Source organism: Mus musculus, chromosome 7 (genome assembly GCF_000001635.26).
Source record: "Mus musculus strain C57BL/6J chromosome 7, GRCm38.p6 C57BL/6J".
Taxonomy (NCBI): Eukaryota; Metazoa; Chordata; class Mammalia; order Rodentia; family Muridae; genus Mus; species Mus musculus.
The window spans coordinates 102,260,256-102,285,888 of NC_000073.6; the positions used below are offsets into that span (position 1 = coordinate 102,260,256).

A 25,633-nucleotide genomic window follows, 5' to 3' on the forward strand; every position below is an offset into this window, starting at 1 on the left:
GGATTGAACTCAGTTTATCAGGCTTGGCAGCGAGCACCAAGCAAGCTCCCTTTATCCGCCGGCCTGCACTTCACTCCTTTATTTTCTTTAAGGTTGCCCAGCAGTGCTGCACTTTGTGTATCCCCTCATCTATCCGTGGATACTTGTGTTATTTCCACTTTGTAGTTGTCTTAAATGACACGACTGCAAACATGGGTGTACAACTATTTCTTTCAGACCTTGCTTTTATTTTGGATGTACACACAGTTGGCAGTTAAGTTTTTATTTTAAAAAATCATCTGGTACATGTACTTAAAGGTTATTTGTTTTGTTTTTATTTTTCTTGACTTTTTTTTTTTTTTTTTTTTTTTTTGTAGTTGAGGCTGGCCTCAAACTCACTACCTAGTTAAACTTGACTTTGTCCTTCCTACCCCTCCTGCCCCCACCCTGAGAGCTAGGATTGCAGCTGCATACCTTGTGTGGTTTATGAGGTGAAGGCTGAGCCCACAGCTTCATGAATGCTAAGCAAGCTCTACCAGCTGAGCTATGCACCCAGCCCCTAGTTTTAGGTTTTAAAAATTAATTTGATTTTATGAGCATCGGTGTGAGCAAGTCATATCTCCTGGAACTGGAGTTACAGACAGTTAGGGGCTGCTGTGTAGGTGCTGGGAATTGAACCCAGGTCCTCTGGAAGAGCAGCCAGTGCTCCCAACCACTGATCCATCTCTTCAGCCCTAAAACATTTTATGAAATTTATTCACTTTATCTTATGTGTGTTTTGCCTGCATGTATGTCTGTGAATTCTATGTGTGCTTGGTGACCATGGAGATCAGAAGAGGGCATTAGAGTTCATGAAATTAGAATTACAGATAGTTGTGAAGTACCATGCGGTTGCTGAGATTTTTTTTTATTTTTTATTTTATTTTATTAGATATTTTCTTTATTTACATTTCAAATGCTATCTCGAAAGTTCTCTATACCCTCCCCCACCCTGCTCCCCTACCCACCCACTCCCACTTCTTGGCCCTGCCGTTCCCCTGTACTGGGGCATATAAAGTTTGAAAGACCTAGGGTCCTCTCTTCCCAATGATGGCTGACTAGGCCATCTTCTGCTACATATGAGGCTGGAGACATTAGCTCTGGGGGTATTGGTTAGTTCATATTGTTTGTTGTTCCACCTATAGGGTTGCAGACCCCTTTGGTTGCTGGGAATTGAACCCTGATCTTTTGCAAGAGCAACAAGTGCCTTTAACCTCTGAGCCATCTTTCCATCTCTCTAGGCCCCTAGACAACATTTCAGCCTCACAGGAAAATGTAAATGGTTTTGAGAAATTAATTCAACTGAAGTGTAAATTGGTAAGTGACTGACCCTGGTTTCTTGCCTCTAAGACCAAGGCTATGTATGTATATATGTGGATATGTATATGTATATATATATATATGTATGTATACGTGTTCACACACACATGATGTAGTATGTGTGAGGTTTTGAGTTCAATTCTCTATCTATCTATCTATCTATCTATCTATCTATCTATCTATCTATCTATGGAATTGAACTCATGACCTCATATACTAGCTGGACACTTTACAACTGAGTTACATTCCTAGTCCTCATTTTACTTTTCTTTAAATGTATCTTATGTATATGGCTACTATGTCTGCATGTACATCCACACAAAAGACGGCTTCAGACAGCTATGAGCTGCCATGTGCGTCCTGGGAATTGAACTCAGGACCTTCAGAAGATAAGTGAGTGCTTCTAACCACTGAGCCATCTCCCCAGCCCCACTACTATTTCCTTTTTAATTTTTAAAAACTTACATGTATGTGTGTATGAATGTACACCACACGCATGTGCAGAGATCATCTCCAGTTTTTGCAAGAGTCAAGCGCCCTCATACATCTCTCCAGACCTTTACTTTTTATTTTGAGACATGGGCTAAGTTGTCATGGCTGGTTTTGAACCACCACGCCTTTGAGGTCAGGACAGGCCTTGAACAACTGATCTCATTTCCCAAACTCCCAAGAGCTGGGCTTACAGGCTTGCTCCACCAGACCCATTGAGACCAAAACTTTCTGTGTCAAGCTGGTGCACTTACACTCCTGTAGAGATCATGGGGCAGTTAAGAAAAGTGATCTAGTTATTTTTTAAGAGAAACTTTGTCCAAGATGCATTTCTTTGCTCTTTCATGCTTGACTTCTTAACAAAACTGGAGTGGCTTAGGCTGATGTGATAAACAAGGCCAGAGTGGTTAACACAGGCTATAGGTGTATTTTAAATTGCCTATACAAGGTTGATTTTCCTGATACTGAGTATCAAAGTCAAGTGTCACACAAGCAAAGCATGTGCTGTACCACTGCATTACATATTTTATCCCTCGCCTTGCGCGAGTGTGTGTGTGTGTGTGCGTGTGTGTGTGTGCATGTGTATATGTGTGTGTGTGTGTGTGTGTGTGTGCATGTGTATGTGTGTGTGTGTGTGTGTGTGTGTGTATGTATGTGTTTGTAGATCAGAAATCAGATTTGGGTGTCATTCTTCAGGAGTCATCCACTGTGGGTTTTGTTTGTTTGCTTGTTTGTTTTGTTCATTGAGACAAGGTCTCTCATTAGCCAGGAGCTTGCCAAATATGCTAGTTTGGCTGGCTTAATGAGTCCCAGGAATCCACTTGTTTTTAACGTCCCTAGCAGCACTGTTACAGGCACACTAACACACCAGATCCTCGTGCTTACACTAAGGATCCATAGCTGGGCTTTAAAGTTAGTTGCATGTAAAGGAACACAAGAAGAACATGAAGCACAAGTTATTTTCACAATACTTAAAGACATTGGAGCTGGAGAGATGGCTCAGTGGTTAGCACACACCACCTCCTCTTTGGTTAAGAGGGTCTGAATTCTTAGCATCCACATCAGGTGGCTCAAAAAACTACTGGAACTCCAGCTCCAGGGAGTCTGATGCCCTCTTGTGACCTCTGTGAGTACTTGCGTGCATCTGGGCGTGCACACACAGAGGCACACACATGTACAATAGCAGTCATAGTAGCAGTAGTAGCACTTACCTGCTTTCCCAGATATGGAAACTCAAGTTATGGTAGCAGGGGACTGCATTCATGATTTCCTCTTAAAGTTTCTTTTTCTTTTTCTTTTAAGATTTTGATACATATAGTTCAGGCTAGCCTCAAATTCACTGTGTTGCTGAGGCCGGCCTTGAACTCCTCATTCTTCTGCTTCTACCGCCCCAGTGATGGATTATGTATGACCTCTTTTTCTTTCTGAGACAGGTTCCACTATGTGGCCCAGGCTGATCTCAAACTCCTGATCTTTCTGCTTCAGCCTCCAAAGGGGCTGGCAGGTTGCTAGGATTACACTCATGCAGACATTAATTGAGACAGGCTCTACCTCTGTACCAGATGGCCTAGAACTCACTGAGTAGCTAGGCCTGGCATTGAATTTAGGGTTCAGTGCCTTAGGGTTTCCATTGTTATGAAGAGATACCATGACTATGGCACTCCTTTTTTTTTTTTTTTTTTCCTTTTGGTTTTTTGAGACAGGGTTTTTCTGTGTAGCCCTGGCTGTCCTAGAACTCACTTTGTAGACCAAGCTGGCCTCGAACTCAGAAATCCACCTGCCTCTGCCTCCCAAGTGCTGGGATTAAAGGCGTGTGCCACCACTGCCCCACCGACTATGGAAACTCTTATAAAGGAAAACATTTAATTGGGGCTGGCTAACAGTTTCAGAGTAAGTTACAGATCATCTATTATCATCATGTCGGGAAGCATGGCAGCATTCCAGGCAGACATGGTGTTGTAGATCTTGATCTGAAGGCAAGCAGGAGACTCTTCCTCAGACAGCCAGGAGGAGACTCTCTTCTATATTAGGCAGAGCCTGAGCATAAGCCCCTCAAAGGCCACCCCAGGGTGATAAATTTCTTCCAACAAGGCCACACCTCGTAATCGTGACATGGATAGGCAAACAACCACTTTTATTTATTTATTTATTTATTTATTTAATTTTAAGAATTATTTATTTTATGTATATGAGCACACTGTCGCTGTCTTTAGACACACCAGAGGAGGACATCAGATCCCATTACAGATTGCTGTGATCCACCATGTGGTTGCCCAGGAATGAACTCATGATCTCCGGAAAAGCAGTCAGTGCTCTTAGCCACTGAGCCATCACTCCAGGCCCCCGACTTTTATTTTTTATGTGCATTAGTGTTTTGTCTACATTTATGTCTGTGTGAGGGTGTTAGGTCTTGGAGTTAGAGTTGTGAGCTGCCATATTGTGTTGGGAATTGAATTCAGGTCCTTTGGAAGCACAGTTAGTGCTCCTAACTGCTGATCCATGTCTCCAGCCCCTGGTTCAACTTCTTAAATGGCATGACTTACAATGCCCAACAAAACCTACTTACTGTGTTTGTGGGGGAAGGGGATGGGGGCATTGGTACCAAACCTAGAGCCTTGTGCTTGCAAGGCAAATACTCATAAGCTATATTTCTATCCCTTTTCTACTCTAAGTTTTTCTGTGTTGTACAAATGCCAATTTTTAAAAAATTAATTACTTTTCGCCGTGCTCAGAATTGAAGCCAGGGCCTTGGCATGGGAGGCAAGCCCTGTTCCTCTCAGCTGTAACTTAGCCCTCCCAGTTCTCTGAGATTATTTTTAGTTGTGTGTGTGTGTGTATGCAGGGTGTGTGTGTGTGTGTGTGTGTGTGTGTGTGTGTGTAGGGCACTGGATCCCCCTGGAGCTGGACATTCAGGTGGTTATGGCAGACCTGATGTGGGTCCTCTGAAAGAGCTCATGCACTCTTAGCTACTGAGCCATTTCTCCAACTCCTTGATACGTTATTCTCTGCCAGTGAAATGAGCCTATTCAAGTCAAATTTAAGTATATCAAAGCAGGTTTAATGGGAAGCCACTCTCAGGTGGGTTCACTGGTCCCATGGAACGAGGCCAGGGAAGTCACCTAGGGGAGGGGGACAGAGAAGGGGGGTAAGAGGAAGAGCATTCATATGCAGGGAGAGAGAAAATGCAGGGATAGGGAGTGAGAAGGAGAGCAAGAGAGACTAAAATGTCTGCACTTAATAGGAAAGAGCACTCAGGGGAGGGGAAGCCCAGCCCCTGGGTACAGGGAGTCTTATGTCAGGTAGGCACTGAGGGATACCGGGAGAACCTGGAGGCCAGGTCCACTTTGGTATGTTAAACATTCACCTCAGCTGTTTGTCCTGGGTCTGAATCCTAAAAGGTCTCTATCCTTTTTTGGCCACAATCTGTTGATGCTGTGTCCACCTTTCTGCCCGATTGATTTCCAGTCTGTAGTCCCCACCCCTATCACTCCTACCTAAGACTTAGTCACATCATTGCCTACTTGTTCATTTTGTGACTTGAGTTTGAGAGCTGGCTCAGAACATAGGTCTGATAGAATCTAGGTCAGGGGTTCGCCTTTTGTTTTGGCCAATTTTCCAGCATATGGCTGTCATTCAATAGATATTTGTGTGATCAAATGAACTAACATTTACCAGTAAGCTTTTCACTAAGTATTTATGATGTGCAGGTGTACATCTCAGAGACCTCTGAAAACTCACAACCACACGATAGTGGGAGGAGTGGCTATATTTAGGGCCTAACTCTGTAGACTGGCTTTGAAGGTGATACAGATAGTAGCTTCCTTCCCTCCCTCCCTCCTTCCTTCTTTCCTTGCTCCCTCCCTCCTTCCTTCTTTCCTTGCTCCCTCCCTCCTTCCTTCTTTCCTTGCTCCCTCCCTCCCTCCTTCCTGTCTTTCTGTCTGCCTTTCTTTGAGACAGGGTTTCTCTGTGTAGCCCTGGCTGTCCTGGAACTCACTCTGTAGACCAGGCTGGCCTCGAACTCAGAAATCTGCCTGCCTCTGCCTCCCGAGTGCTGGGATCAAAGGCATGCGCCACCGCGCCCGGCTTGTGGTGAGCTTCTTTACCCACTAAACCATATTGTCAGCCTTAGGTTGAACCTTCTAAGGAGTTATTCAACAATATCTAGAATAACAAGAGGTTAAGTTTATTGGTGGGGAGCGGGTGGGGAAGTAGGGTGAGGAAGGTTTTCGGTAGAAGAAACAACAGACACAAATGCTCTGAAGCCTGTTTGATGTGTTTGGGAACTTCCTGAAGGTCCATGTTTAGCGTGGCGAATAGAGTGCTTGTTTATCGTGTCTGAGGTTCTGGGTTTGATATTGTAAAAGTGTACACACACACACCACAAGAAAAAAAAAAAAGGCCAGTGTGATGGGAGATTAACAGAGTGGAGAGAGTGATAGTAGATGACGTCTGACATGTATTTTTATATCAACAGCCTAACCCTTAAGCCAGGCAGCTGTTGGGCAAATCCGTGTTCTGGTCTTCAAAGGGCTCACTCATAACAGGAGCTGGTTTATCACTGTCAGAAGAGGGACTGGGCCTAATCCAGTCTCCTGCCTCCGGTGCCAAGGACAGGGGTAGGGCACGGAGGTTTCGGTAAAGATCTGCTGACAGTACGCTTGAGAAGAGAACAGGAAGTATAGGCTTTGCTAAAGGAAGCCTGGGCGGGGTTCTCTGTTTTTGGGGCACTTATTCTCAAGTCGCTACCATCTCCTCTAACGGAATCAGAGAGATAGGAGAATGAGATGGGAGGAACCATCACGGGCTTTACCCCACAAACCTCAAGAGGGTGGGGCCTGAGAGGTGGGTTGCAAGAGCTACACAAGGGCATAGGATGTAGATCAGGGACGGGCAGGGTGTTAGGAAAGCAGATAGACCTGTTAGGCTACGTACAGGTGACGTTTTACCTACAGTGGGATGGGCATTTCATTCTGCTTTTTGGAACAATTTCTTCTTTAAACACTTGTAGCCTCTAAAGGGCTTGACTAGGGGCTTCCCTTCCCTTCAGTAACCCTCTAGAAAGGGTCAGGGCCACCTAGGAACTAGTCCTTTTGCAGTACTTAGATGTGGCCACCAGGGACCGCTGCGTACGGGAGACCGGAGGCGCGGGTTATTGAGAGGCGGAAGCCGATTGGCTGCGAGGCGCGTCGAAAGGGCGGAGCCTGGGAGTCGGGAGTTGGGGGCTGGGAGCGCGCCCCTTGGCCAAACCTAGCAGGACCATAGTCACCCCAGGCGGCTCCAGGTTTGTCATCCTAGTGCGGAGTTTCTGTCCAACCTGACTTTACAGTGGAGTCCGGAGAGCAGCGCTGCGGCCCGGAGATCCGGACAGGGCAGTAGCTGTCACCGCCGCCGCAGGCCTGAGTTACCTGAGCAACTGCGTGTCAGGGGCCCGCCTGCGGGCGGGCGTTAGAGCTGGAGGCTGGGGTGCGCACGGCAGAGGCCGAGGCCCCATCCTTGTCGCGGGGCCGCGGTCCTGACGACCACCAGCGCAGGCAGGGTCCCCAAGAGACCCCGCCAGTTGCGGGGGGCTCTGGCGGGCGCTCTCCAACAGGTTATTCCGGGATAAGCCGGCTCTGGGGCGGGCCCGGGCTTCGCTGGGGGCCGGGCGGCGCGGGGCGGGCCGGCGGTAGAGCACGCCCCCGCCCACTTCGGGCCCGCCCCGTGCCGCCCTCCCGCCCTCCCGCCCTCCCGGGAGCCGCTGTCCCGGGCCTGGCCCGTGCGCGTCCGCCTGCTGCACCGGGGCACCAGGAGCCGCAGAGGTACCGGACCCGGCGGGGGCGCTGACCTCGGCCTAGGAGTCTTAGGATCCCGGAGACATCCGTGTCTGCTGGGGCCTGTAGGTCGCACGCCGAAGCCCTAGCTGCTGAGGCTCACCGCTGTTTCTCGGGGCGAGGTCAGGTGCCCCCCTTCTCTCCTCTCTTCTCTCCCTCCCCCACCTCAGTGCGGGCGGGAGATTCTGCCCGCCTCCTCCCGCAGGGGTGCAGCAGGCTGCGGAGCTGACAGCGGCCCCGCAGCCACCCTGCTCAAACTCTCCGGAAGCAGATAGAGCTCAGGCCGCCGCCGCAGCCCCGGCGGACCTACAGTTGGACCGGAGACTCCGATCCTTCTGCGTCCAAACTTGGGGCACTTGACCTTCGCTTATCGGAGGAGGTAAGCCCGCAGGTGGCTGGACAGCTGCGGCGCCGCGAGGGCATCTTGCTTTGGAACCGTCGGCTGCACTCCCTGACTCTGGGATTTGCTTCTGGGATCCAAAGGTGTCTACAGCAGGCGCATGTTGACTGAGACCTACCGTCATGGATGTGTGCGCCCGTCTTGCCCTGTGGCTTCTTTGGGGGCTCCTTCTGCATCAGGGCCAGAGTCTCAGCCATAGTCACAGTGAAAAGAATACAGGAGCTAGCTCCGGGGCGACTTCTGAAGAGTCTACCGAAGCAGGTAAAGAAGGCCTTGCGGCGGGCTGGACTGGGCTGGGGGCTTGATTGACTCAAGACTGAGTGGCCCGAAGTGGGCACGTTGGAATCTCCGCACATGTGAGATACACCATAACACTGTGTAGTCTCAGTAGTCCAAGAAGTTCTTTCGTGTAGTAGTCATGCCTAATGTTAGTATTTCCCCAGAGCAACTTTCCTTATCCCTCCTCCGGAAGGTAGTGAGAAGCCTCATGGGGACACCTTGACTTTTTAGATCAGTAAGGTTGAGGCCCCATTCAGGACTTCTTGTCTGGAAGAGTAGCCTTCTCAGATGTTAAAATTCCTTTTAGCCAGTTTTATCACTTGAGGTATAAGGGGGTGTGTGGCAATGGTGGGTTGAGGCCACTCGGGATGGGCAGGGAAGATCAGGGCAGGGCTGGGTCTGTTTTTCTACAGCTTGGTGTTCAGGTGTGCCTTTCTGTTCTAACCACCGTGAGAACCACCGTAGTCCCTCCTTTCCCTTAGGAAATCTGTCTTTTGCTTGTGCCCATGTGAAATATCAAAGCAAGTCCTTAGATGGAATCCTGTTTACCACTAGGGACTTAAATGGCCCTTTCTTGACTTCTCGGTAATAAAAAATCCTGGGACCACTTGTTGACTTAATCCGTTTCTTCTGACTGATGAGAGTAAGGATTCCATGTTATTATTTTTAATCTGTCCTTATTTTCCCTGTATACTTACAGAGCTTTGTTTAGCAGTAGTAGCTCTGGCCAATACTTTTGCAGTAGAAAGGAACCTTTAAAAAAAATACAATTAATTTACACAAAGTTTAGAAGCTCACCAGTTCTCTTTTTCTGTTTTTCACACCCTGTCACTACAATCTGCCCCAGACTGTAGCCTGAAGGGTTGGGGACAGAAGACTAGTTAGGGTGTTTGAGGATAGGCAAGTTCAGAGAGGGGATGTCTCAGTGGGTATCTGCTGATACAAGCAGGGAAAGAATATAAAATATGGCGGTGAAGTCTTTTATGGATTGCATTAGTGGTAGACTTTTTCTTGGGCTGCCCTCTTTCAGCTTTTTTGACTTGGTTGTCTGAAATTTTAGGTGTTTCAAGGGCTGATTTGTAGGTGAGGCCAGGACTGTCCCTTATACAAGCATGGAGTTAGGGCTGTTGCTTTTAGGATTGGTCATTCCTGCATCTCCATAGGAAATCTCCTAGGCCTCTGAAACTTAGCTTAAATTTGTTTCCCCCCATTGGGCTATGAATGGAAAAATTGGTTGAACTGTGAAGTAACCCTGAGTAGTCTTTCTGCAGTCCCAGTGACAGACATCCTGGTTTATAATTGATCATTTATCCTCTTGTTTTCACTTCAGAATATGTGTGTATGACATAAAATCAATCTTTCTGAGAGCTGTTTGGTATGTCAGATCTAAACTAAAAGAATGCAGCTTCGAGTTTTAGGCATTAGCAAGCCTTTAGGAAGTTGACTGTAGGTCGTGTGTGTGTGTGTGTTTTGCCTAAGGTAGAGAAGCATTCCAGCATTCCTCAGGAATCCCTCAGGATGAGTCTGTGGAGACATTCCTCAAACGTCCTATCTTTGAGGACTGACTGTTTAGATTACGCCATAAAGGCCTCTCTTTTCATCTTTATTTCCTCTTAGTTCAGAAATTGGCTTCCATCGTTGTAGTAATTATATTCCAGGGAGGAAAGTCTCAGGGACTCTATGTGTTAGGAATGCCTATCGTTTTTGTGGGAATGTGGGTGTCCTTCCTACCTGTATTGTTTTGGTAGCTTGTCTACTTGGGTCACTATGGAACTTTGGCTCAGGCAGGGACTTTTCTTTCTTCTTCAAAGAAGTGGCTTCTACCCTAGATTCTGCAAAGGGTTTGGAGTGAAACTGTTGCTATAGCCAGGATTTGTGCAGAGTCTTTCCAAGTCCTCTGTGTCCACAGAACACATGAGTTTTACTTGCTGTTAAAGCTACCCCTTCTATACTGTTCTTTCTTCTTCCCTCCCTCTCCTCTATCCCTCTGACTCTCCCTGTCTTTCTCTTTCTTTAGACTTAGTAGCCTAGGTTGGCCTTAAACTTAAAAAGTAGCTGAAGCTGGTCTTGAGGTCTTGATCTTTCTGCCTCCACTACTCAAGGGATGGACTACAGGCCACAAGACACCATACCTGTCTTAGCTACCATTTTCTCAGCAAGATTCAACATAATTGGTAAATTTGTGTGCTCTGCACAGTTTATATTTTACAGTTACATGGCTTACTCTGCAAAGCCTCAAAATAACCCTATTAAAATGCAGCGAAAGATAATACATCCTTATTTTTACATGTGAATAAATGCTTTGGGCTATCAAGATGGCTCAGCAAGGAAAGGGTCTGCCTGTGTATATCTGATGACCTTGGCTCAATCCCTGGGACCAAGTAATGGGAGAATTGATCCCATAAAGTTGTCCTTTGATCTCCATATGTACATCATGGCACATGTGCTCACAAATACACATCGTGCACATGTACACACACACACACACACACACACACACACACTGAAAAATAGAAAGAGAGAGAGGGAGACTGAGGGACTGAGAGAGTAGGACTAGGTTCTTTGCTTTGTATTTGAAACAGGTGTTCTGATCTTAAGTCCTGGACTTCTTCCATCTTCTCAGGTCCTGTCCTGTTAAAGGAGTGCTAGGTGGGGCCTAGAAAATGTTGCTCTCCTCTTGGCAGTTAGGTAGGCCCTGGTGACTTTGTGTCTGAGATCCAAGAAAAGGAGTGCTTTTTTTTTTTTTTCCTCCTGGAGAGGCGTTGATAAAAGAATCGCCCCTCCCTCCAACCTGTTATCTGTCATAAGATTTGATTCTAAGGATTTTGCTAAAAGTCTTATGGTGGCCAGGTATGATGGCACATGATTATTGTCCCGACACTCAAGAGGCAGAGGTAGAGGCAGGTGGATTTATGTGAGTTCTAAACCAGCCTGGTCTACACAGTAAGTTTTAGGCTGTTAGGAATACATAGAGAAGATTGTCTCAAAAATGTTTATGGTACACTAAGGCTATAGCTTAGTAGTGGAGTGCTTGGTTAGTGTATTAAAGGTCCTGTGTTCCATTTCCAGCACCACATAGAAAAAAGAAAGAAAGAAAGAAAGAAAGAAAGAAAGAAAGAAAGAAAGACTTAGTGACTTTTTTTGTTTTCTGTGTCTACAACAAACACTATTAAACTCTTGACCAGGGACTAGAGAGATGACCCAGCTGTTAAGAACACTTGTTGCTTCTGCAGAGAATCTGGGTTCTGTTTCAGCACTTACATGGTGGCTCACAACCATCCTTATCTCCAGCTGCCCTCTTATAACCTTTAAGAGCACCCAGCATGCACTTGGTGCACATAAATACATGCAAGTGAAACACTCATACACATAAAATAGGAATAAGTCTTTAAAAAAAAAAGCAAAACAAAAGCCAAACCCTGACCATGGGGGCTGAGGTTACACTGGTAGCTCAGTCGATAGAGTACATGTCTTGCATGCATGATATCCTGGATTTGATCTTCAGTTAACACCAAAACCAAACCACCTCACCCATCAACCAGATAAACAGAATTTCCTCTGAACCGTGAGCTTGCAGAGCTTACTTTAGGCAGTGGATAGAACATTCCTGTTACTTTTTGTCTTAAAAAATACCTGAACACCCAGTTGTATTAAGTCATTTTCTCAGGAGAGATCTGTCTATGGCTGTGTCATTCTAGGGCCTACATTTTTAAAGCTGACTTAGCATGAGTATCAGGAATCTATAGACTCTAGGGTCATTGCTTGCAGAAGCTCAAATGTTTTCTACAGAATGTGTATTGAGTAAGAGACCTCAGGTCAAGTCTGGAGATGTGGCTGCTATGATAGGTGGTTTTGAGGGTTTCTAATTAGAAACTGGTTTAGCTTGAATAAGGTTTTGGAGGATAGGCATCTATGTAGAGTGCAGGCTCTGCTCAATCAACTTCTTTGGAGTGGCAGGTCAGAAGCCAGCCAGCCCACCCAATTAGTTGCTGCTGCCTCCAAGGCTATAAATGGCCTGGCCATCTTGGTAGCTATGCTAATTTTAGCTGAGGGTGGCTCCTGGAACAGGGCTGGAGCCAAGAGCAGGTGGGTGGAGCTTGGTTGAAGCTAATACCAGGGGCTGGCAAGTGGGACATACTATCCTGGGGCAGCCAGGACATACTTACTTCCAGGCCTTAGCTTTGACAGTCACCTTTAGCTAGGTTAATTGATTCAGCAAACATTGAACAGTTCCAGCTCATGTGTTGTTTATTCAAGTGTTTGAGTGAGTGCTCTGGGTGATGCTGTGTGTGCTTTCTGTGGGGTTTAAGGATGGACGAAAGCGTTGTCTTCTTTCTTCATGGACGTCATACTCTTGGTGGGGAGACAGTTAATAAGCACACAAATAAACATTGTCTTGTGAAAAGTGGAATGGAGGACAAGGCAAACAGGAAAGGGACTAGAGGCATAGTTAAAGCTGGGACAGAATGTGATACAATAATATCAGCGATAATGATAACAATCACTGTGCAGTTCTGACTGGCCTGGAACTTGCTGTTTAGACTTAGCAGCCTTGAACTTACAGAGATCCACCTGCTTCAACCTCCCAAGTGCTAGGATAAAGGCATGCACCACTACCCCTGGCTCATTATGAACTTTTATTTCATGTAATTATTACAAGCAGCTTCTCTGATAGAGGTTATCCTTGTTTTATAGCACAGGAAATTAAATGAGAGAGGTTAAATAACTTTCCCAATATCACACAGAGAGTAAAGAAAACCAGTGCTTGAATTCAGGACACTGATTCTTTTCCTTAGCACTACTTCAGCTTGTAAGTTGTGTTGGAGAAGTCATAGTGGGGATGCGTATGTGTGTGCATGCATATACATATACATACATATACATACATATACATACATATACATACATATACATACATACATACATACATACATACATACATAAGTTATGGGAGCTCCTGAGGACCAAGTGACTAGCCCTACCTGGGAGAGCTGGGGGAGGCTTTACAGTTTCCCCCACAGTTTTTCTCAGACCTTGGAGATAAAAAGTGGTTGCTTAATTTAAAAGTAAAGAGATGGAAACATTAAGTAGTTCAACCTACTTGTTTTTATATAGAAGGAAACTGATACCCAGAGAGGCATTAAATATAAATTTCATAGTAGGTTATTGGTAGAGAAACTAGACTAGGATATTTCAGCCAAAGATCCTGATTCAGTTATTCAGTGTATAAGTCAGAATAATGACTGTTATTATATTATTCTATATTATTATATTATACTGCTTGCTTCTACTATAGAATGAACTACCCAGTGAACCTGGGTCTAATTTATTTTTCTTTTCTTTTTTTTTTTTAGACAGAGTTTTATGTAACCCAGGCTGGCCTTGAGCTTACTATGTAATGGAGATAACTTTAAACTTCTGATTTTCCAGCTTCTATCTCCCAAGTGCTTGAGATTACTTGAGTTACAAGTATGTTTGTGCCACATGCCTGGATTTACTTAGGTAATATTAAATACAACATTATGAATAGATTTAACCAAATCTATTCAAATTCTCACAGTATAGACTGTGTAGGAAAGAGAGAGAAAGAGCTGTATAGCCTATACTAACCTAAGGTGACCAAGGAGGGTTGAAGGAAAGGGTATTCTGGCTGTGTGGGTAACCAGTGTGAATATATGGGATCTCACTGGTGGGTGGTTTGGTAATTAGACAGGTACTTCGTTGTTGGCTAGCTGCTTCATATGAGCACCTATAGATAGGAAGAATGCAGTCATGTGTGACCTAGTGCTAGTTCTCATAATTACCGTAATTTTAAAGTAATTATGAATATAAAATACTATTTTTAGTTATTTGTAACAGTGTAATGCGATGTGAGAATATCCATGATTTTGGTTGGTGACAAAAATTATAGGTACTGTTAATATTGTGGTTGATTCCATATATATTACATATACACATATATTTAAAAGAAATACTAACTTACAGTAAGAGAATATTGAAAATGATAATGTAGGCTGAGTGTGGTGATGTATGCCTATGATCCCAGACGTTTAGGATACAGAGGCAAGATGATCATCAAAAGTTTGAGGCCATGGGCTAGAGAGATGGCTCAGCAGTTAAGGGTATATGCTGTTCTGTTAAGGACCAGAGTCTGCTTCCTAGCACCCATATCAGGTGCCTCACAACCTCCTCTAACTCCAGACTGAGGGGGTCCATTGCCTCTGAGCAACTCATACTCATATCCTGTATTCATCTCTACATATTCATACATACGCACACATACACATGATTAAAAATAAATCTTAAAAAAAGTTGGAGTCTTGCCTTGTTTTCAAAATGAATTCTCTACCACACATGATGTGTTAGGCCAGAAAGAATGAGGCCTCCTTGAAGGCAGTGGTTTCCTGGGTCTTCAGAGAACTTGGGCTTTAAGTCCTGTATGGAGCCTTTGGTTTCCTGATAGTAGCCTTTGAGACACATTGCAGAGTGGCCTCATGAGCATGTTGTACATTTCTGTCTGTGGGCAATGATTCTCAGGAAACTCAGCAGCGCTGGCTGTCAGGCTCTTGGGGAGAAAAAAGATATCAAACTTAGCTTACTATGGGTTTGTTTTTTTGTTATTGTTTATAAAAAATATGAAACCCTAAGATAACAAAATATAAAATATTCATAAAATATGCATGCAAAAATAAACTAGTAACAATACAGAGTTTTCTTTATTAAGTCAAGGGCACTTTGTATGCCTTTCTGATCTAGACATAGACATATATATATTTTCTCCCCTGGGATTTTTGTAAAGGAATATAGGAGTGGTTGTACTTTATTGTTTTTATTGTGCTAAGCCTACCCACTGTTGAGTTTGTTGGAAAAGCTGGTAATCAGGGACTGTTTGCATGAGATCATATTATTTTTCCTTCTTTCAAATATCTTATGTTTGGGCCTTTTCTCAACTTTTCGAGGTAGTACTGTTTACTCAAGGCACTTTGTATTAAGTTTTATTTAAATTCAGGTCCCTTCTTAATCTTTTATTTACCCTCATTTTTGCTATTTTCAAGAAGAATTTGTAGCTGACAATTTGCCTTCTAGAGCATATAGCTAAAAAGGATAGTTTCAAAACCAATAACTGGGAGTCTGTGCTCATGGTTTAACCAAAACGTTACTCATTGGTGTGCTCCAAAGCGTGTGAATTCCTACCTGTCTGGTCCTCAGAACCTCTGCCTGCTATAGTCTTGCTATAGTTATATTGTTGAAGGTGTTTGAATAGTATAGCCATTCATTACAAAACTGTACTGGGAGTTAGCTTAGTTGTTAGAGTGCTTGCCTAGCATACATGAGGCCCTGGGTTTTAATATCTAGCACTGCAAAAATTGGTCACGGTGGCTCATTTCTGTCATCCCAGAACTCAGAAGGTAGACATGGGTCATCTTTAGCTATGTAAGGACTTTGAAACTAGGTTGGGATAAATGAGGCAACAATTACAGTTCTTAGCACAAGCCTTGGTATATGACATACTATATGTATTATAAGGTCCGTACATTTGAATTAGATTTAGGGAAGTAGTTTGGATTCTACTGCAGTTTGCTAGGTACTTGAATGTTGAAAAATATTTTCCTTGGAGTGGGTTGCTTAAAGAAATAAGCACCCACTTATTTGGAAAGCTCAGTCTTTTAGAATTTCATATTCACTACAGATCGTTGATAAATAAGTCTTGTATTTGTTTTTAAAAGTAAAATAAAAGGCTGATGAAATTGATTGTTCAGTGGGTAAAAGCTCTCGCTACACCAGCCTGATGACCTGAGTTCAGTCCCTGGTACTTACCACGGAAGGAAGGACTAAACCGAATCCTGGAGTTGTCCTCTTGACCTCCACATGAACACTATAATAGTTACACCTGTGCATGTACACACACACACACACACACACACACACACACGAGTTACAGTTGCACTAATACAATAAAAGGTGAAAATAATCAGTTTGGGACCAATAAACTTATTTTACTTGTAAGAAGTATTAACTAATTAATTTATTATGTGTGTGTTGGGAAAGGTGGTGCATGTATCTGAAGTTAGAGGACAACTTTCAGTAATAAATTCTCTCCTTCCTTCAAGTGGTGTCTTTTTTTTTTTTTTTTTTGTCTTTTGTCAACTGGACGCAAGCTTGAGTCATCTGGGAAGAGGAACCTTAATTGAGAAAATACCTCTATTAGATTGCTTATAGATAAGTCTGTGCTGCATTTTATTGATGTGGGAGGGCCCAGATCACTTTGGGAGATGCCATCTCTGGGCAAGAGGTCCTGGGTTGTAGAAGAAACCAGGCTAAACAATCCATGAGGAACAAGCTAGTAAGCCTTGTTCTTCCATGGTCGTTGCCTCCGTTCCTGCCTTGGCTTTTCCTTGATGGACTCTAACTAGTAAGCCACATAAACCCGTTCCTCCCCAGGTTGCTTTGTCATAGCAATAGAAGCAACCTAAGACATATAGATTCCAGGGGTCAAACTTAGGGTTGCCAGGTATATGTGTTTTTTATTGGCTGAGCCTTCTGGACAGTCCATATGTATAACATTTTAAAGAGACAAAATTATAATTATAATTACAAGTTCTAAAAGAAAACAGTTAAGAGTGTCTTAGATATCTAGAATATACAAGGCCCTTGGTTTGATTCCCAGCATTGGGAAAGGAAAAGAAATAAGAGTGAAGAGTGGCTGGGTGGTGGTGGCACAGGCCTTTAATCTCAGCACGCAGGAGGCAGAGGCAGGCAGATCTCTGTGAGTTGGAGGTCAGCCTGGTCTACAGAGTGAGTTCCAGGACAGCCAGGAGCTACACAGAGAAACCCTGTCTCAAAAAACCAAGGGGTGGGAGACAAAGAGTAAAGAGTGGTAAGGAAAAAATAATTCCACAAAGGACTCTGCTGAGAGGAGGCAGAGTTGGCAAATGAGAGATAGAGCTAAATAGATGCCTAGACAAAGTGGGATGATTGAGTTTGGTTTTCAAAAATGTCAGAGTTGGCCATATCACAAAATTAGGCGTTTAGGGGCCTGGCACCTTTCTTTGCTAGCTGTTAAGAAGTGGTTAGTGAAGAGGTTGTCATTTCTCTTTGTCTCAGATCTTTTATTTGTCCTAAAAGTTGAGAACTTTGGAGCATGGTAAGCTACAGCATGATGTGAGCTACTTGGGTTCTCTCAGTTTATGTGGACCCTGAAAACTTCACTGAGACTCTATGAGTATCTCTAAGGGTAGTTGCATCTGCTGTCTTTCTTTTTTCGAGACAGGGTTTCTCTGTGTAGCCCTGGCTGTCCTGGAACTCACTCTGTAGACCAGGCTGGCCTCGAACTCAGAGACTCAGAGATCCACCTGTCTCTGCCTTCCAAGTGCTGGGATCAAAGGCGTGCGCCAACACTGCCCAGCATCTGCTGTCTTTCTTGAAATGTAGATTCTGGGTGCAATGGAATCAAGCTTTTATTTTAGGTTTACTTTTGCCTTGAGAAAATGGTTCCCATCTGTAATGAGATCTGATGCCCTCGTCTGGTGTGTCCGAAAACAGCAACAGTGCACTCATCATATATATCAAATAAATAAATGAAATCTTCTTTAAAAAGTTAAAAAAAAAAATTCCAGCCTGTCGCGCTGTGTTTTATTTTTTTTTATTTATTTATTTATTTTTTTTTAAAGAAAATGGTTAATAAAATATGGTCGACAGTATTTGACTTTCTATCTAGCTTGAACTCTTCCTTTTTCTGGCTATAACCACTTTCTTAGGGCCACCTGCAGTCTTGAAATAGTTGGGCAAATGGGCTTGGTCTTCAATTGTGTTGGTTATTTATTGATGTATATAGCAAATCATGACAAAATTTCAAGGCTTAAAATAAGCATTTTTATCTCTTTGTTTCTGCAGCTCAGGAATCTGGGTATAGTTTAACCTGGTCGTGGGTTGTGGCCTTTCTTGAAGTTACAGTAAAGCAGTTGACTAAGGCTAAAGGCACAGATAGGGCAAGAGTGTGTACTTTTAAGCTAATTTACATTGCTTTTGGCAGGCTTTGGTTTCTTGTCACATGGGCTTCTCTATTGAAGACACGAGAGTTGGCTTCCTTCTCCCAGAATAAGTGATGAGAGAAGGGGATTCGGGAGGATATCCAGGATAAAAGGCTCAATCTTCTTATTGTCTAGCTTTAGAATTGTTATGCTATCACTTCTTCCATAACTGTTAGGAGAAAGTCACTAAGCTCAGCCCATATTCACTGATGGATCACACAGAATGTGAAGATCAGAAAGTCAGGGATCACTGGGGCCATCTTTAGGCGTGCCTCTGGTGTCACTCAAGAGCCATGCTCTCGGGAACAGGGCTTTCCAGGTGCTATAGCCTTTTGGATCTTCCTTCACTTCTTTTGTTTATCTCCTAGAGTCTGTCTATCTATATGTCTGTTTTTCTTTTTTGACACAGGATCTGGTATGGTATAGCTCAGGATGGCTTTGTACTCCCAATCTTCCTGTGCCTACCTCCAAAATGTGGGATTATAGACCTTTGCCTCTTTGCCCTGAACTTCCTAGAGTCTTTTTTTCATTTTCTTTAAAAGTAGGGTTTCACTATATAGTTCTGGTTGTCCTGGAACTAGCCAGGTCTATAGTAGACCAGACTGGTCTCAAACTCCCATAAATTCCATTGCCTCTGTCACTCATGTAGAGGTCAGAGGAAAACTTTCAGAAGAAATTTCTGCTAGGGTTTTGGAGACTAAACTTGGGTCATTAGGCTGACATGGCAAGTGCTTTTAATCTGCTGAGCCATCTTCCTGGCCTTTCCTCCTAGGAACTTAGAGTCTTTTGTATTGCTCTGGTATCGTGTTTTTGATTCATGATGACTTCTTTGCTTTGACATGGTGCTTCCCTTTCTCCTTGCTCTCCTCGCCCAGTCCTAACTAGGCTCTGGTCCTGTTTCCCAACAACTTCTTGATATTGGCATTGGAGTCTTCACTACTGCAACTTGGCTTCTAGACATAAATGTATAGGAGGATTAAAGTAACTTTTATACATTAACAGATGAAAAACTTACTCTGGGTTGGGTGTGAAGGTAGAGGTAAGCAGATCTCTGTGAGTTTGAGTCCAGCCTTGTCTACAAAGGAAGTTCAGACAAACTAGGACTACATTGTGTGAACCTGTCTTAAAAAGAAAAGAAGGGTGAAAAAATTACTCTGCCTTTTTGGCCATGGGCATTAGGTACTAGGATTTAACATCCTAGTGTGTCCATGACTGGAAGAAGTTTTAGGTAGCATCTTTTATAAATGTCTTATTTTACATATGAGAAGAATAAACAAGTTTGCCCAGTATATTGCTGAGCCAGAGATAATAGCTGGTGTTCTTTGATTATCACTAAGTGTTGTTCCTACTTTGTGGGGGAGCCTCTCTACTATATCATAGATATTTTCATGTGAAGTCTCCAGGACCCAAGCAGAGATGTCCAACTTCTGCTTCTTAGGACCTACCCAGCTGGAAAGCATTGATGTAAGGTTCAGAAAAGTAAGCCCAGCAGTATGCGTTGCAAGTGGCGACTGATATCTGTGCTCTGTACTACCCTCTTGGTAGTTCAGTTCGGAGAAACAAAAGAGCTCTGTCCAGGCATATAGAATAGACTTCTAAAGGAGGTGGGTTAGAGCCTTTTGCCACATGTAGCGTCATTGTTTGACTCTATGGGTTGTACTATGGATTTGAGGCCTGAAAAGTCCCAGGGAGAAGCTTGGTAGTCTCCGAGAATCTAAGAGACTCCTCCCTGTTAGTACACTGGCTAGGGCAGGGAAGAGTTCATGGGGGGACTATGGTTCTGTCATGTTTTTCAGAGTGGAGTACATTTGTTTTGAAAGAGAGAATATGAAAGGAAAAGCCTGAAATGAGCCAACAGGAGTAGACTTTGTTTTCTGCTGGGGAGCTTAGAATAGAGAAGGTGCAGGGCTACGGATTCTCTGTTGGACTTGGGTTCTAGCTGCAGAGCGCTTCATTCACTTTCTCTCTGCTCCATTCACTACACTCTTAGCATATTTCTTTGTCTTGATCTACCAAACATGCTGCTGTTGTTGTTATTATCGTTATCATTATGTTTTTTGAGATAGGGTCTCACTCTATAGCTCTTGGTGTCCTGGACCTTGCTGGGTAGACCAGGCTGGCCTCAAACACGTAGATGTGGAGATCCACTTGCCTCTGCCTCTCAGATGCTGGAATTAAAGGTATAGGCCACCACATCCAGCCATGCTATTCACTGCTCCTTTTTTAATTTTTTATGTAAAAATTCTTAACTTCCAGAATGTTCTCCTCATCTCATATTCTTACTCACTCTCTCAGTCCTTGGTGCTGGCCGTGACATACATCTCATCTCTGACCAGAGACTATCTCCAGTACAGTGTGTGCACTTTGTACTTTGTTTATTCTTTTTCATTGAAAGACACCATTGTGTGGTGTCAGGAGCACTGGAACCAGTCACAGTAGTGAGAGACTGCAAGACCTGGCAGGGAGGAGGAGGGTAAGGAGTTCAAGGCCAGCCTAAGTTTTATGAGATCCTTAAAACAAAACAAATATTGATACAAGTTGTCACCTTTCTGACAATATGATTTTAGCTATAGTACCTTTTGATTGAAATTGAAAAATGGACTTAAGGGCTGAGCAATGATGGTGTATGCCTTTAATTCCAGCACTCAAGAGGCAGAGGCAGGAGGTTCTCTGTGAGTTTGAGGCCAGCCTGATCTTCAGAGAGACTTCTAGGACAACCAGAGCTGCATGGAGAAACCCTTTCTTAAAAAAAAAAAATCAAGAGGATTTAAGAGAGAGTTATTATATATGAAGGGTTTTAAAATAAAATTTAAAAATCTACTTGTTAAAATCTTCTTGTTTATATATTTTCATGTCTTTTGAAGGCAAGGGTTTGACTTGTTGACCATAGTATGTAAAAGTATCTAGCTTACTCCTGTGTCAGTCACAGTGCTGGTCAGAGAGCATGTGTTTAATAGATACTTGTTGAATAAACCAATGAGCACATAATACTGAATTAATCCTTGGACTGGGTAGTGAGAGCACAGAGTAAATCAATATTGGTTTATACAAAGATCTAGGTAAGTGTGCATTGGGATTAGAGGTTAGCTTTACATGCTTGGTGTCCTGTGGGTTTGTGGGCGCCATTTTTCTGCCTGGCCAAGTGCTTCATTTTTATTTCTTGAGCACCCAATGAAGCTGTGCCAGTGACAGTTTCAGTCATACTCTGTGGGGAATATTTTGCCAGTGTCTCTAGTTGGCAGTTTTTGTTTGAAACTGTCATTACTACCTTGATCAAGTGGCTGCAATAGGAATGGAGGAAGGCTAGGCCAGGAAGGACATGACCCTGTGAACAAGGCTTCCTTGGTTCCTAATGCTCTGTCTTAGTTCTACAGTCTACATGGGTTTATTTCATGTCAGACATGAGACAGCCAGAGAAACAAAACAAATTTTTAATGGCTTTTCTTAGCGGTTGTGGGATGGAAAAGGGAACCTTTTATGGTCCCCACTGCTGAGTTAGTTGTGTAGTACGGAGATGGGATAGGCCTTCGTTGGTTGCCTTTAAAATGTAATCTGTGGTGCTGAGAACCCCCTGGACCTTTTCTCCAAGGCGCTGGAGAGGGGTCTTTCTGAACTTGTTAGACGATTTCAAAAGAAGAGAGCCCATTGTGTTGTCAGCATGGCCCAACAAGCACAAGCCTGCCTTTTCCCTCTGGTAGCCATATTTCCAGAGTTCCTGGCTGCCTTGTGTTGTGCTCTGGTCTAGGTAATGACCAGAAATCTCACTGGCGGGCAGGCAGGCAGGCTTCCAAATCTCACGTGTCTCTAGTTTTCAAAGTGTGATTCAGTAGCTCTGTACTTGTTTGGCCTCTCTGGGTTATCTCAGGCCTCTCAAGAAGCTCTCAGAACTCTCAGCACCACAGTGTACGGTAAAACAAATGTGCCCGTGTTTGCCAAGTTCTCAGAGCCAGATTCTAAAATATACCAGCGAGGGAAGAGGGATGCCTGTGTGTCTATCTATCTCTCCTTAGCTTAGAAAGAAACATGTGCCTCATGTTTGTGTGTTTTATGAATTTGGAGGTCAAATTTGCAGTGATCTTGTTTAAGAAACTTGTGCTGATTAGGGTAAAGGCCACTGAAACTCATACTTCATATCTCTAAAGATAAATATGTAATTAACACAACTCATTGATAAGAATGATGATGATAGCTAGGTTTTGTTGAGCTTCTGGGTAGATTCTTTACAACTCTATAACAACCTTTACAGGTATATATTGTTCACTATGTTTCTGAGAACTTAAGGTAATTTTCTCAAGAAGACTAAATGGGGATTTGAATTGAGCTTTATCTGATCTCAAGACCAAAAGTAATTCTATTTTTGTTTAATATCTCCTGTGAAGGGAAAGAAACTGCTATCCGGATTTTAAGAAAGTAAGCATTTTGACTAGAAACAGTATAACTGTTAGTGGCATTAGTTTATTCTGCCACTGAAGTGGCCTGAAAGAAGCTAAAATTAGGAGTTTGGGGGTTGGAGAGAGAGGAAGGGAGACTGTTTTACTTATGAATTTTGAGTGGGTAGTATCACTTGGTGAAGTGTTTAGCTACTTTTTATATTTAGTTTGTATCTTCCAAAAGTAGTATTCTGGTTGGATTGTTCTAGATATAAGACTTAGGATGGTGGCTGGATATATACATACATACATACATACATACATACATATATATATATATATATATGTATATATATATATATATATATATATATATATACACATACATACACACACACACACAGTGTCTTTACTTCAGTTAATATTTAACATATCATTATATATGACAGTTGTGTCCAGTAGACATATTCAGAATAATAGTAGGAGCCAGTCCTATTGTTTTATTTTATTAAATAAAGGTTCTACTATAGCCCAGGGTAGCTTCAAACTCAATATGTAGCTCTCTTGATCTTTTTTGCTTTTCTCTCTCAAGTGCTGGGATTACAGGTGTTTGTTTGCTTCCATTCCCTGTTTATTTGGTATGAGGTTGGAACCCAGTGTGTGCTGAACAAGCACTTTATCAACTGAGCTACCTATTCTATATTAGTAAGGAAGATACCTTTATATTGTATTATTTCTATTATGTCATGTGTATATGTGCAGGTGTGTGTGTGTGTGTTGGCCGGCGTACAGCCTTGGTAGTTGTTCTTCAGGTGTTGTCCACCAAACTTTTGAGACAGGACTTCTCACTGCCCTGGACCTCACCGACCAGGCTAAGCGGTTAGTCAGCAGGCTCCAAGGATCTGCCTGCCTTTACCACCTAGTGTATTACAAATGAGTGCTAGCGTGCCTTACCTGCACATGCATGTATGTGTGTGGGCATATGTATGTGTTGTGATCAGAGGACAATTTACAGGAATATATTCTTGCTCTTTTACTATTGTGGATCACGGGGATAGAAAAAGGTTTGGAGGCAGATGGCTTTGCCTGATGAGCTGTCTGCTGGGTGATGCCTGGCTTTTTTTTTTTTTTTTTTTTTTTTTTGTGGTTTTTGTTGTTGTTGTTGTTAGATTTGTTTTTGTTTTCATTTAAATTTTAAAAGATTTATTTATTTTATTATTTTATACGTATGAGTGTTTGAATGTTTTGCTTGCATGCATATATGTGTATCATGTGCAGGTCAGGTGAGGTCAGAAGAGGATATTGGGTCCCCTGAGACTGAAGTTGCAGAAGGCTATGAGTTACCATGTGGGTGCTGGAAACTTAGCCTGGTCCTCTGCAACAACAGCAAACACTCTTAGCCACTGAGCCAGCTCTTCAACCCTACTTTTATTTTTTGTGGTAGTGTCTCACTATGTATCACTGGCTGGCCAGGAACTCACTAAGTAGACTAGGCTGGCCTAAGATTAGAGATGTGCCTGCACCAGTATTCTGGGATTAGAGACATGCCATCAATCTGCCTTGTTTTTATTATTTTTTTTCTGGTTTTTTGTTTGTTTTGTTTTGTTTTGTTTTGTTTTGAGACAGGGTTTCTCTCTGTATCAGCCCTGGCTGTCCTGGAACTCACTCTGTAGACCAGGCTGACCTGGAACTCAGAGATCTACTTGCTTCTACCTCCCAAGTGCTGGGATTAAAGGTGTGGACCACTGTGCCCTGCTAGCTTTTAATTTTTTAAATTATGTTTATGTGTGTGTCTGTATAAGTGGAGATGCCTCTGGAGAAGAAAGTGTCAGATACTATTGAGCTGGAGTTATAGGTGGTGGTAGTGAGCCTCCAGTGTAGGTGCTAGGAACTGAACTGAGTCTTCTGAAAAACAGTAAACACTCTAAAATGCTACACTGAGCTGAGCTAGCTCTTCAGTCTCTGGCTTAACACAAAAACAAGACCAACCAACCAGACAAAAGACATAGCTTCTGGATATCAGAGTCCTGGTACTTTCAAGTCAAATTCTCCCCACTCCACGTGATCTTTTAAATTTTTCACTACAGCTCTCTTATTGTGCAAGGCACTGCTTCAATGATGTGTGATAAGTATTATTAGTCCTGTTTGAAGGAAGAAGGAATCACCTGCACCTAGCAAGACTAGAGAAGCTTTGTGGAAGAAGCAGCAGCTTAGTGGGTCTTCTGGTACCAAAGGCAGAAATATAAGGAAGGTCAAGGGAAGCATTCCAGTTAGAGGCAATGTCATGAACAAAGGTATGGAGAGAGAAAAACTGGGAGTTTGTGTGATAGTAGTGCAGATTGTGTGTGGTAGCCATGCAGGAAAGTGCTATAAAGTGAAGTACAAAAAGTTCATTGAAGAAAGGTCATGGAGGGCTCCAGATGTTAGGCTAAAGAGTTTAGTCCAATGCTTCGCAACCTGTGGATCAAATCGCACATTAGATATCCTGCATAGTAGATATTTTCATTACGATTCATAACAGTAGCAGTTCTGAACAGTTATAGTTATGAAGTAACAATGAAAATAATTTTATGGTTGGGGTTACCATACCATAAGGAACTGTATTAAGGGTTGCAGCATTAGGAAGGTTGAGACACACTGGTTTAATTTAGACTTTATTCTTAGGCAGTGAGAAAAGTCCTTGTGGGTTTTGAGCAGGGAAATGACAGGACCCAAGTGGTTATTTAGGAAGATTAAATTGAATCGAATGTTTACAAAATGTTGTCGGGAAAAAGAAAGTTTAGAAAGGGGACTTGGGAACTGTTTATGAGAACAGGAGGTAAGAGTCTGTGTGGAGGCAGAATAGGTGGACTTAACGATAGTCAGAAGAGTCGAAGCCACACTAGTGTTTTGAGTTCAGTAAGGAGATGGATCAAT

At 43.1% G+C, this 25,633-nt stretch overlaps 1 protein-coding gene across 7 annotated transcripts in view; it reads left to right on the top strand.

Annotated features, from left to right (window-relative positions):
- The first annotated feature begins 1,258 nt into the window (after positions 1-1,258).
- Positions 1,259-25,633, top strand: part of Stim1 (stromal interaction molecule 1) — a 175,806-nt gene continuing 151,431 nt past the window's right edge. For 3 of the 7 annotated variants that reach the window (NM_001374058.1, NM_001374060.1, NM_009287.5), the window contains exon 1: positions 7,564-8,298. In NM_001374058.1, coding sequence (NP_001360987.1) covers positions 8,160-8,298 — 139 coding nt within the window. In that variant the 5' untranslated portion in view covers positions 7,564-8,159. Of the gene's footprint in view, positions 1,336-7,010; positions 8,299-25,633 lie in introns of those variants that run through there. The other 4 variants (XM_006507536.3, XM_006507533.3, XM_017322078.1 and 1 more) reach the window with 3 other exon arrangements.